We start from the raw sequence: 12,060 nt of genomic DNA, 5'->3' as shown, positions 1-12,060 counted from the left end.
AAACAAATGTTCAAATTTGCATTTATTTGCATTTATTCAGATCCGAGAGAAACAGTTATTCATCGTTCAAATTTCTATAATTTACAAAATCAGTAGTTGATAAATTTTTGAATATGAATGAAGATAAAATTTTTCAAACTACTTTTTTTGGATTTTGCGTTTTAGTACAAATATAATTCCGATTATCTAACAGATTTTTCAGTAACTATTAGACTGTTTTTTATAATTAAAAAATATCAAAATATATATTTGCTTGCAATTAGAACAACAGAAAAAATATATAAAAGTGACACCGGTGTCCCATCTGCGTCAAAAGGTGTGTGTGTGTGACTAATCCCCTCAGTGTCAAGCGGCAGCTAGACATTATCAATGAGTCCATACACTCTCAAAAAATCCAGGGCAAGCAAAGGGTCCGTGGCGAAAGTCTCCTTAGAAACGTGAAGACAAGCCAGAATGTGCTCCGGGGACACACTCTCCATTCCACACTTTGCACAAACCGGGAAAACCCTTCAAACCCTACTGTCATTAACATAACATGTCATTTTTAAAACTTTTATATCATTTATCATTCTTTATTAAGCTTTTTCAATGCTTTTTGTAACTTTTGTAAAAGGAAAATAATAATAGAAAATAGATTTTATTTCACGTGTTTAATCTTTTACAGTTAAAGTCCCTAATAAAGACAATTCGCAACAATGCAGCGCAACAATGTTCGCAACAATATAGACACTTTATTAATGTCAAAATTGCTTGAGTTTAATGGCGTGCATTAGCTATTGAATCCATTGGCAACTATAAATTTTGATTTCAATAGAAAGGTGTTGAAAAGGGAAATAAGGGAGCATGGTAGATATGCGATCAACATTTCGAAATCATGTAGCACGATTCCTAAAAGTCGCAGAAAATTTTTTCGTTTGTAAGTAAATAAAATGAAAGAATAACTGGTCGCCCACACATGTCTGCTTTATAAACAAAAAAGAGTAAGATTATTGGAAGGGAAAAGATGAAGTGATGTTCATTTTTCACTTTCCTAAATTAATAAAAAAACACTAGAATAAAAATGTTTCATTGCTGCCCTTTTTTTTAATATAATATCGCTCATAAAAAACTCCTTTAAACAGCAAAAAACAAATTCTCCTCTTTTTTTCTTCTTCTCTTGTGATAACGGCAGAGAATTTTTGCTTCACTTTAAGCACAAAATTTCTTTTCCCTTAATATTAGCCTCTTGAAGATAAAGTAGAAATCTCTAGTAATAGCGGACATATTAGTATGCATACTACTTACTTCGAGCTGTTACTGTTAACATTAAAAAAATGCGAAATAAATTAGCAAAAAATAACTGTGAAATAGCAATCTAAAAGCTTTGTTTTTTTTATAAAATACTAAACTTTTTCAATTTAAATTTATTTAGCTCTTTTTTAACCAATTTTTTACAGAGTTTATTCGTGCAGTCTGTGTTATGGCGATAGAGAGATAAAGGCAAAGATTAAAAACACAAATTTAATTCAGAATTCATAATTATAGGTAAAAATAGATTTCAGCTATTTATGATATCACATAGATTAAATTAACCGATTTAGTTAAATTTTATGGTGCTGTTAATATTTTTTTAAATGTCATTTTATTTTTTTTTAGATGAAAACGAAAAAGGAAGCTGAGCTTGAAGGATTTGCCAAAGATTTTGTTACGAACAATCTATCAGCCGCTGGTGTTTCATATATAGTGAAATCAAAATCTTTCATTCGGCGGTTATTGTGGTTTATTGGAATCACGATATGTATGGTTTTCATGGCATACATGACAATCAATGTAATTAGGGAATACGCCAGATATCCGAAAATGCTCATAAAAGAAGTAAGTTAGATTAAGTTGTAAGAAATAAGCAATACATAATATAAAGTAAGAAATAAAATAGAAACTAGGTCAGATCTGATGGCGGGGTTGGGGAAAACAGAGAGAGTTAAAAAGAGAGATTATTAGAAACGCCTTCTAGTTTCAAAACTTCAATTAAACTTGTATTGATTGTTGCATTAAACTTGTACTGATGATTGCATTCTCTTACTCTACTATGATTCGATAGCGAATCATATTTCAATAGAGTTTTTAACGCTTAAATATTATTAATTTTTGATCCTCCATTTGTTCACTTTCTTTTCCTTCCTTTTTGATAATGATTCTGAAAATATGTATTAAGGGTGATCTTAAAGGAACACCCTATATATTGTATAATTTATACATACTGCATGAGACTTAAAACCATAACCACAAATCGGACTTGACGAAAAACTATGAGATTTCCAAAACTCTATACACTTTTTTTTAAAAATTATTTTTATTAAATGAACTATAATAGTGAGTTAGTGTTCACAAAAAATGTATATTTTGCGCATGAAATTTTATCTTTTAAATATAGGATGTTATTCTACCAAGAATAGTTTTCCCCGCTGTCACAATATGTTCCTTGAATCCCATTGCTAAACAATTTGTAAAGGAAACTTCACTGAAAACAATGTTGGATATAAGGACGCTTTTAGAAAATACATCGAAAGTAATGTAAGTATCTTTTCAGCCCTTTATTAAAATTCAAATCAGAGTACCTGAAAACTGTAAGGTTAACCTCCCTCGTGATTTAAACCAGCTGTTTAAATTGACCTCTATTACCTAGATAGAACCATATACGTAAATAGTTCCTTACTTGCAATCCCTTCATGTCACGAGAGGATTGCAAGTAAGGAAGCTTTTAGAAAATAATGTGAATACATTTTATTGCCCCTGATTATAATTTTAATCCTAGTTTGTCACGTTAACCATCCTTGTGTAACATAATCATCAGTCTCTAGTTGACCTCAGGAAATTGTTTTTATCCCATCGAATAAAAGAGTGCAAAAATTTGTAATCTCACCACCTGTGTCTAACTCGTATGCTGATTCCGGAAATAAATGAAATTTGTCTAGAAATGTTATTGGATGCTATTATATGCCTTTTATAATATTGGAACTGAAACTTTATTAGGGAATTTTCTAAGCTGTATGTAATGCATTAAAAATTCCCCGAATCGGTGAAATACGAGTAGTATTAAAAGCTAATTGATTTTTAATTTTTTATCTTTATTATTTTTTTCAGGCATGATGAAGACTATAAAAAGATGTGCTATAGCAATCCATTATGCCAGTGGTCATTTTTCCGCGAGAAATGCAGCTGCGTAGACAATCCCTGCCTCACTGAGTTTTGCGTGGCAGAAAATTTCACTCACTGTACTTGTGCAAACATGTTCTGTGCATCTCAGCCTCATTCATCTTGTAAAAAAGTGTTTGTCACTCAAACTGAGATCAAGATCAGCTCATGTGTGTGTGAAGGACCATCTTCAAAGAAACCAGAAAATGTTGATGAGCCACTGGGTGCAGACATTGAAAGTAATAAAAAAGTATTTTGTCTGCTCAAAAGTACTGTCAGCCAAATTGATTATTACGAAACTATCAATAGCTATTAGTATAAATAAATATTATAGTAATAATAAATTATTATATTATTAATTATATTACTAAATTATTATATTATTAATTATATTACTAAATTATTATATTATTAAATTAATACATCCTTAATTATATAATTAAATTATTATACGAGGGTTGCTATTTATATTTCNTTAATTATATTATTAAATTATTATATTATTAAATTATTATATTATTAAATTATTATATTATTAATTATATTATTAAATTATTATAATATAATTTATTATATTGTAAATAAATATTAATTACAAAAGTGTCGACGAATTTTATCGAATCCTTGATGGGAAATTTATTAAGTTCTTTATGGTTTTGATACTAGATTTAGTTACTACTTGTTTAATAAACCATGCCTAATTATTTCAGCACATTTGGGTGGTATTCATTAAAATGCATTGTTTCTTCCATGCGATATTTCCTTATGCCAATTTTTCACACAACGTCTCATACCTGCAACATATTATATTGCTGTTTTTCTTTTTGGCCAGTCGATGTAGGGACTTTAGTCTTCGTCTACCGAAGGTAAAATTCTGCCAGGTGTCTGTGATTGGATTTCATTTTCTCCAATCGTCTCACAGTGTGCTCCAAATCCACATTCTCACTAAATGAGATTCTCGCGTCTCCGATCATCGTCGTGGGAAAATAAGAACTTGATTGGTGAAAAAAATTTTTCTGAAGAAAAACTCACCAATTAAATTCTGTATTTCCCTCGATAGCATGCATTGTGAGTGGTTCCTTAATGTAATGCTCTCGGCGTCTTCAGAACAGGAGAAGTCATGTGTGACACTCCTACCTAAATTGTGGTAGTGTAGTTTTCGCTTTTTCTAGTATTGTTCTTGAGCCATTACTGAGAATGAACCCCAATCTGTCGCCCTGATGCAATGCTTACAACCAAACTTCCAGAGCAAACTTTCAATAAGAAATATCGATATCTTTTAGCGGAGTTGGGTGAAACTCTGCATATCAGAACTTAAAAATTAAAAAAGTGATTTAAATTATTAAAATAAATATTCCATGGGTATAAAATTAAGCACTGTTCGATTCAAAATGCTTATGAACGTTGAATTGGTGACTTGCACTCCAAGACGAAGACAACCAATACCCACGCATGTGACCTATGACGTCAGCACCAACTAATCCTTATGAGCAATATGGAGTATTAAAGTTGAGCTAAGTTTCTCTACATAGCTTAAAATGTTAATAAACGTTAAAATAATTCAATACAGAACGGTATAGCATATTGAATTTGTTGAAATGTAATTCTTTCCAGTCTACTTCTTTTACTTAACTTTAACAAAACATTTGGCTAAAATACAACAGAATCTACTTAATGCCATGTACCAATAATCTTATGTGAAATTACAGCGAGATAAAGGCAGAGTTTCTGTCAAAATAAAGGAAAAAATTCATTAGAGACTTAGTAATTTTAAAGAACAATGGACCTTTGGTCGATGCGCCCTGTTTTTTTGGAGCTGCCCAAGCTCTAAGTCTGAAAAATTAAGTGCTTCTCTGTTCTTAGTATTTGATCTTTTTCGACTAAGAAACCACCTGGGATATAATATTAGACCTAAATCCGAACTATGGGCGGTGTTTTCTGAACTAGGGGGAGCTGCAAGCTCCTTATTGTCTATAGTTCCAAGTTACTCTTTCCAGTGCATTTTGAAGCTGTTTTGCTCGCAACTGGATCATTGTGTTTTGAGACTCTCTTGAGTAGCATTTCTTGTATACGTTTATTTGTTAAATGATTTATTATTTCTTTTAAAAAAATCGTCATTTGAAGACCAGTCTTTTCAAGACGCTAGTATCGTCATTTGAAAAAAATAATCGTTATAAAACACTTCTTACTTTGCCAACAATATACCATCTTCGAAATTTAAAACTAAATGATAATTTGTAGAATGAACTTAATCTCGCTGCTCGAAACACGACAAAAAGTACAATAAAAAGATAATAAAAGTTCTTTCAAAAGTACAATAAAAGTTCTTTCTAAATCTAGCAACCATGTAACCTTTTTTAACAATACATCCATAAATAAGTAAAACAAAATTTCACTTCATACTCAGCAGAATTACTAAATATCATTAATATCTAATGAAATACTGCAGATTTGAGCTCAGAAATTATATAATTTGTTTCCCTTATTAAAAACAAAATTATCTGTTTGAAAATATCGCCTCACAGAATTAGCTGTAGTAAGCAACTGTATACTTTCTAACCGGAAGTAGAGCAGGTTAAGAGCTTAAGATTGCTGTTGTTTACATTTATATTAAAACACCATCGTTTGAACCACGGTTGTAGAGAGTGCAATGTGATCAGTTACACACCTTTTTAACCCGGGAAATAGATTTCTACCCTAACCCGTTTTAGGTGAAAACTCTATCCACCTACTAGAACGATATTTTCTATTGAAATAAATAACAATACATTGAATTTCCCGAAAAAAAAATCAATTTAGAGAAACGAACAGAGAGAATTGGTATTTTCCATATGCGTTTAAATAATAATTCAAGCAATTTGAAACCCATTCTGGCTTCTTTTTTCTTTATTTTTACAGTGCCGGTTTTGCATTTTTACTTCGTTCTTTTATTTTAGAATTACTTTCCTTAATCGAGGATTCTAAAATTCGAGATGGAGTTCGCATCATAAAGCATTCCAAATCATATGATCTTATGGATGTTGAAGAAGGCCTGATGCCAAAAGCTGAAGAACTGGTTCGTTATGGAGTAACATTTGATAATCTGGTTGCAGCTTGCAGCTTTGAGGGAGAATATTGCTACCGAGAGTAAGGCGCTATATAAGATACTAATTTTTCGTAAGAAATATGTCCTTTATAAATATTATGAGAAGAGAGCAGGGTCTAAATTATTTTGCTCGACATGTCCGGCACGCGTAAATACTTAATCAGAAATACACTAAAATGAATTATTTAAAAATAATAATATTTAATTTACTTAATCTCTAAAAAGCATGCGCATTAAAGAAACTCACATAGATCAGATTGAAAATAATAGGTATAGATTAATATTATAGACAAAATGTGCTCAAACTCATTATCATCTACATGCACTACATACCTGAAAGTGGGAGTGGAAGAGCAGGGCTTCATTTTTGCCAACACGGTGAACAGCAAACGTTGTAGGCCATGCTGAAAATGGCTGGATCATACTCTATGAACTGAAAAAAAAATCAATAATTGTATTCCAAAATCAATATTTGTAATACTTTTCAACGTAAACAGAAAGGATGATTAATCCGAGTTTACTTTTTAATCAAAGAAATTCCAGATCATCAAAAAACTATACTACAATATCACCAGTTATCCTTCCAAATTATTGGATTCACGAAGGTGCGCGTTATAAATAAATACAAGTGTAGCTTACAGTTTAGACATTGTGTACAGGGCAAATTCCGATAATTCAAATGCAAACATGAAAATTGAAAGGATCTGAACTGAGCAAACAAATGAAAGCCAATTGGAAATTTATTAGACATCAACTTAGTTTTAAAATTATCAACTTCCAATTCAAAGTTGGATTTATTGCTGAAAATACGGTTGAATCAAATAATTAGAGAAATAATAATGTCTCTGTTCTAATAACACACCCAAATACTGATGTAAGTAAAATAGTTTCGCAGACAGAGTACCTCAAATTTGTACTGAAAAATTACTTTGGTTGATTTTAACTAAATTTATAAAATTGGAATAAATTTACTGAAGTAAAAGTTGTAATTCATGAAAATTTACACAAAAAATATCATCTATATATCTGGCTTTTGTTGAAAACCAATCATTTTTAATATAGTTGTTACCTAAACAAAAGTGAAAGATATTTTTCGATGGAAAAGTTTACTTGATAGAAGGTAAATTGTACTAAATTTAAAATGACTGTAAATAAAATTTAAATTGGTAAAGTAGTTAAAAGTATAGCGAAATCATAAATACTTATATGCATATTATAGCACTACAAGTTCTTATTTTGTTTACTACCTTTCCGCTATTCTGAACTACCCAAAACAAGAAATAGTTTACCTGCATGTTGTAAACAAAAACCTCTTTTAAAAAAGATGTGAAAGTAGATGTATTTAAAATATTTTAAGTGANTATACACTATCTGGCCATTAATGACCGGACACCTCTCATTTCGGATACATGAGGTGCTAGTATCAAGTCAGTAGGGCGTAGGGCCGCAACTCGCCCGAATCACAGCTTTAACCCTTCTAGGAAGGCTATCCCCTAGGTGTTGGAACACGGCGGCAGGTATTGCCCGCCATTCCACCTGTAACATGGCAAAGAGTTGAGTGGTGGTTTTGGGGCGTTGTGATCTGGCCCTCAACCGGCGCTCCAACTCCTCCCAGAGATGCTCAATTGGATTGATGTCAGGACTTTGGGATGGCCAGTCAAGCTCTTGCACCCCCATTTCATCAAACCAGTCCATGATGGCATGTGCTTTATGAATGGCAGGGTTATCGTGTTGAAACACAAACGAGCCATTACCGAACTGTTGCCACAGGGTGGGAAGCGCCGAATTGTCCAGGATGTCTCTATACCTTTTCTGAGTTCAGGGTTCCACGCACTAACACCAAGGGTCCAAGGCCAAATCATGAGAAACAGGACCACACCACAATTCCTCCATCGCCGAACTTCACAGTGGGGACAATGCACTCCGGTAGGTACCGTTCTCCGGCCATTCGCCAGGTCCAAACCCCTCCATCAGAGTGCCACAACATGTAGTGTGACTCATCACTCCCCATAACGCTTTTCCATTGCTCTGCTGTCCACTGGCGACGTGCTCTGCACCACTGAAATCGGTGGCGGGCGTTTGATGGAGAGATGTTTGGCTTATGTGTTGCTGCTCGTCCATGGAATCCTTGTGCAATCAGCTCCCGACGAATGGTACGGGTACTGGCAACACTGCCAGATGCATCCCGGAAGTTGGTAGCGACAGTGTCCAACGACATTTGTCGGTTTGCCTTCACTACACGTCGAAGAGATCGTCGATCCCTGTCGGGCATTATTTTGGGCTTGCCGGGTCGTCGGGACTGCGATTTTATTACTCCCTCCTCTCGTTCCCATTTGAACACGACGTCACCAAGTGTTGACCGTGGTATCTGAAACTTGTCGGAGAGGGCACGTATGGAATGACCAAATCGGTGGGCGCCTATAATCATGCCCCTTTCCGACTCATTCAGCTCTCGCCGTCCACTCATTTTCACTGTTAACGCTCGTATGGCCGTCGCCTGCTGGCGAATGGTCTTTCCCCCACTACAGGTTCCGTATTTATTCCGCCAGGACGAGTCCACCTGCCGTTCAAGGGGTGTCCGGTCATTAATGGCTAGATAGTGTAGATTAACCTTATAGACAAAATGTGCTTAAACTCATCATCATCTACATACACTACACACCTGAAAGTGGGAGTAGAAGGGCAGGGTTTCATTTTTACCAACACGATGAACAGCAAACGTTGTAGGCCATGCTGAAAATGGCTGGATCATACTCTACTAACTGAAAAAAAAATCAATAATTGTATTCCAAAATCAATATTTGTAATAATTTTCAACATAGACAGAAAGGATGATTAATCCGAGTTTACTTTCTAACCAAAGAAATTCCAGATCATCAAAAAACTATACTACAACATCACCAGTTATCCTTCCAAATTATTGGAATCACGAAGGTGAGCGTTATAAATAAATACAAGTGTAGCTTACAGTTTAGACATTATGAACAGGGCAAATTCCGATAATTCAAATGCAAACATGAAAATTGGAAGGATATGAACTGAGCAAACAAATGAAAGCCAATTGGAAATTTATTAGACATCAACTTAGTTTTAAAATTATCAACTTCCAATTCAAAGTTGGATTTATTGCTGAAAATACGGTTGAATCAAATAATTAGAGAAATAATAATGTCTCTGTTCTAATAACACACCCAAATACTGATGTAAGTAAAATAGTTTCGCAGACAGAGTACCTCAAATTTGTACTGAAAAATTACTTTGGTTGATTTTAACTAAATTTATAAAATTGGAATAAATTTACTGAAGTAAAAGTTGTAATTCATGAAAATTTACACAAAAAATATCATCTATATATCTGGCTTTTGTTGAAAACCAATCATTTTTAATATAGTTGTTACCTAAACAAAAGTGAAAGATATTTTTCGATGGAAAAGTTTACTTGATAGAAGGTAAATTGTACTAAATTTAAAATGACTGTAAATAAAATTTAAATTGGTAAAGTAGTTAAAAGTATAGCGAAATCATAAATACTTATATGCATATTATAGCACTACAAGTTCTTATTTTGTTTACTACCTTTCCGCTATTCTGAACTACCCAAAACAAGAAATAGTTTACCTGCATGTTGTAAACAAAAACCTCTTTTAAAAAAGATGTGAAAGTAGATGTATTTAAAATATTTTAAGTGATTGTTAAAGAGCTTTATACTCATTGAAATATTCCATTAGCAACGAAAATTTAGAAAATTTACAGAGTGAATCTGCTGCATTATATTCTTAAATTAAAATATTTTTCTGCAATCATAGCACAGGCAGGCAGACACTATTATTGTAAAAATTAGACTAAATCTAACATGTTTACAGCAAAATCAGCACATATAAGATAAATAAAATTTATACATAAAAAAAGCTGTTAAAAATTCGCTATTTTAATTAAAAAATGTTATGCATTTAAAAATAAATTGTAATGGAATGTTTGAAATTTAAAAAAATATATTTATGTAGTCTAAAAATAACTAATTATAGTTTTCGAAAATTAGGAATTTTATTTTTTAAATTTTTCTTGTCTTTTAAATTTTTTAATATTTAAGTTAGATAAAAAACATTATGAGGAATTTCTGAAACCGATCACTTTTTTTAGGCTTTATTTGCAGATCAATTGAGTAAGTTTAGGAATTAAAAAAGAATTTCTTGCTTCTTCTTTCAATAATATTTCATATTTCAGGCTTGTTTTTTTTAAATCTGAGGTGAAAAATAATTTCCAGGGTCATTTTTGTAACCCTTCACTACACATCCTTCACTCAATTTAATCCTTTTACCTCTTAAAACCCTCAATTCAACCTTCACTCAATTTAATCCTTATTTTTTTTAACTTTTCATTCAATTAAAATTTTATTTCCCAAGTTATAAAAAGTTTGTCTGACAATAATTTAAAGGTAAAAAAAGAGTGATAAAAATAACTAAAATAGAAATGTATTTATACAAGTATTTGATCTTACCTAATATACTTATGGGAATTTTAAATCTGAAATTAATCTTATTTGAAAAGCTGTAGATTTTTTTAGAAACTGTATTTTCGGTCTTGTTTAATTTTTGACTGCATATATAGATAATAGAGAGAGCGATAAAGAATTAAAAGCAATTTTTTTTTGTTTAAAATCATCTTTTAAAGCAAATTTAATTCTTTAATTTTAATTAAATTGCACTTCCTTTCATTTAAAACAAATCAGAATTTAATATTTATGTTATGTTTCTGCTCGCGTTGTAAACAATCATTTTATGGAATAAATTCATATCAGTTTAAAAATCAATAATGTATTCAATTATATAATATCTCATTATTAGTATAGTTTTGTATAACATAAGCATAAATGATTAAATATTATATACTAGTTGAATACCAATTTTCGATGAAAAATAGAACCGTTAGATGAAAAATAGAACCGTTAGATGAAAAATAGAACCGTAGGATAAAAAATAGAACCATTGGAAGAAAAGTAGAACCGTTAGATGAAAAATAGAACCATTTACCGGATGAAAAATAAAACAATCAATAAATCAGAACTAAACAACACTGCAAAATCGCGCATGAAACTGTACGAAAAATATGAACACAAATAATCAAGTTAATAAATCCAAATATTTATTTATTTATTAATATGTGTTCCCCTTCTCAGTCGCTTTACGTTATTGGATTACGCTTTACTTAGTAGTTCATCCCATCAAAATTAAGATTAACTGCATTCGGTATCATCTAGCCTCATGCTGTTGTTCTGGGCAACCATAATATTTAAAATGTACCACAATAATGTTACTTTCTCCCGTATTTATATCTCCCAGAGGCTGCTAAAACCTATTTCCTCAGTACCTAAAAATCTATCCATCTATCTATATTATGTAAAACGCTAATACGTACGTATGTATGTATCAATAAAACCGATGATATTTCTTTTCTCCTGCTGGCAACAGTTTTCATTTTTAATTGATTGGATTCGGCGCGCAAGAGCACGTAGTGAGCAACCAGATAACAATAACCAGAGTGAGCATTATCAGGTTGTTCAATTCAGATTCATGCACTAAAAACATGACAATATTTAATTTAAACTCAATTAGGAATTAATTAATTAATTGAAGTGAGAATGCTTTAAAAGGCCGCTGTTGAATTGATATTTTTCTACTGGGAGCTACCTTAACGTCTAAAAATCGTTTAAGTGTTTGTATTGAATGCATTGAATTTTTTCATATTTCGCGTTTATTTATGCATAGAATTTTCACGCTTTAAAATGCAGAATATTAGTGAAG

The 12,060-nt window shown here is 31.9% G+C and overlaps 1 protein-coding gene and 1 long non-coding RNA gene across 2 annotated transcripts in view; one reads left to right on the top strand and one right to left on the bottom strand.

Annotated features, from left to right (window-relative positions):
* The first annotated feature begins 3,104 nt into the window (after window positions 1-3,104).
* The window catches only part of LOC107457011 (amiloride-sensitive sodium channel subunit beta-like), a 27,133-nt gene continuing 18,177 nt past the window's right edge, over window positions 3,105-12,060 (top strand). The window contains exons 1-2 of the mRNA XM_016075030.3: window positions 3,105-3,413; window positions 6,111-6,300. Of these exons, the coding sequence (XP_015930516.3) occupies window positions 3,146-3,413; window positions 6,111-6,300 (458 nt within the window). The 5' untranslated portion in view covers window positions 3,105-3,145. The remainder of the gene's footprint in view (window positions 3,414-6,110; window positions 6,301-12,060) is intronic.
* Window positions 3,226-12,060, bottom strand: part of LOC139425393 (uncharacterized) — a 14,889-nt gene continuing 6,054 nt past the window's right edge. The window contains exons 2-3 of the long non-coding RNA XR_011636643.1: window positions 6,593-6,692; window positions 3,226-3,362 (exon numbers count right to left, since the gene is read on the bottom strand). This is a non-coding gene — a long non-coding RNA (uncharacterized lncRNA). The remainder of the gene's footprint in view (window positions 3,363-6,592; window positions 6,693-12,060) is intronic.

This window comes from Parasteatoda tepidariorum, chromosome 4, assembly GCF_043381705.1.
Source record: "Parasteatoda tepidariorum isolate YZ-2023 chromosome 4, CAS_Ptep_4.0, whole genome shotgun sequence".
Taxonomy (NCBI): domain Eukaryota; kingdom Metazoa; phylum Arthropoda; class Arachnida; order Araneae; family Theridiidae; genus Parasteatoda; species Parasteatoda tepidariorum.
Note: the sequence above shows the minus strand (reverse complement) of the source record. Positions and strands in the feature narration are given on the sequence as shown.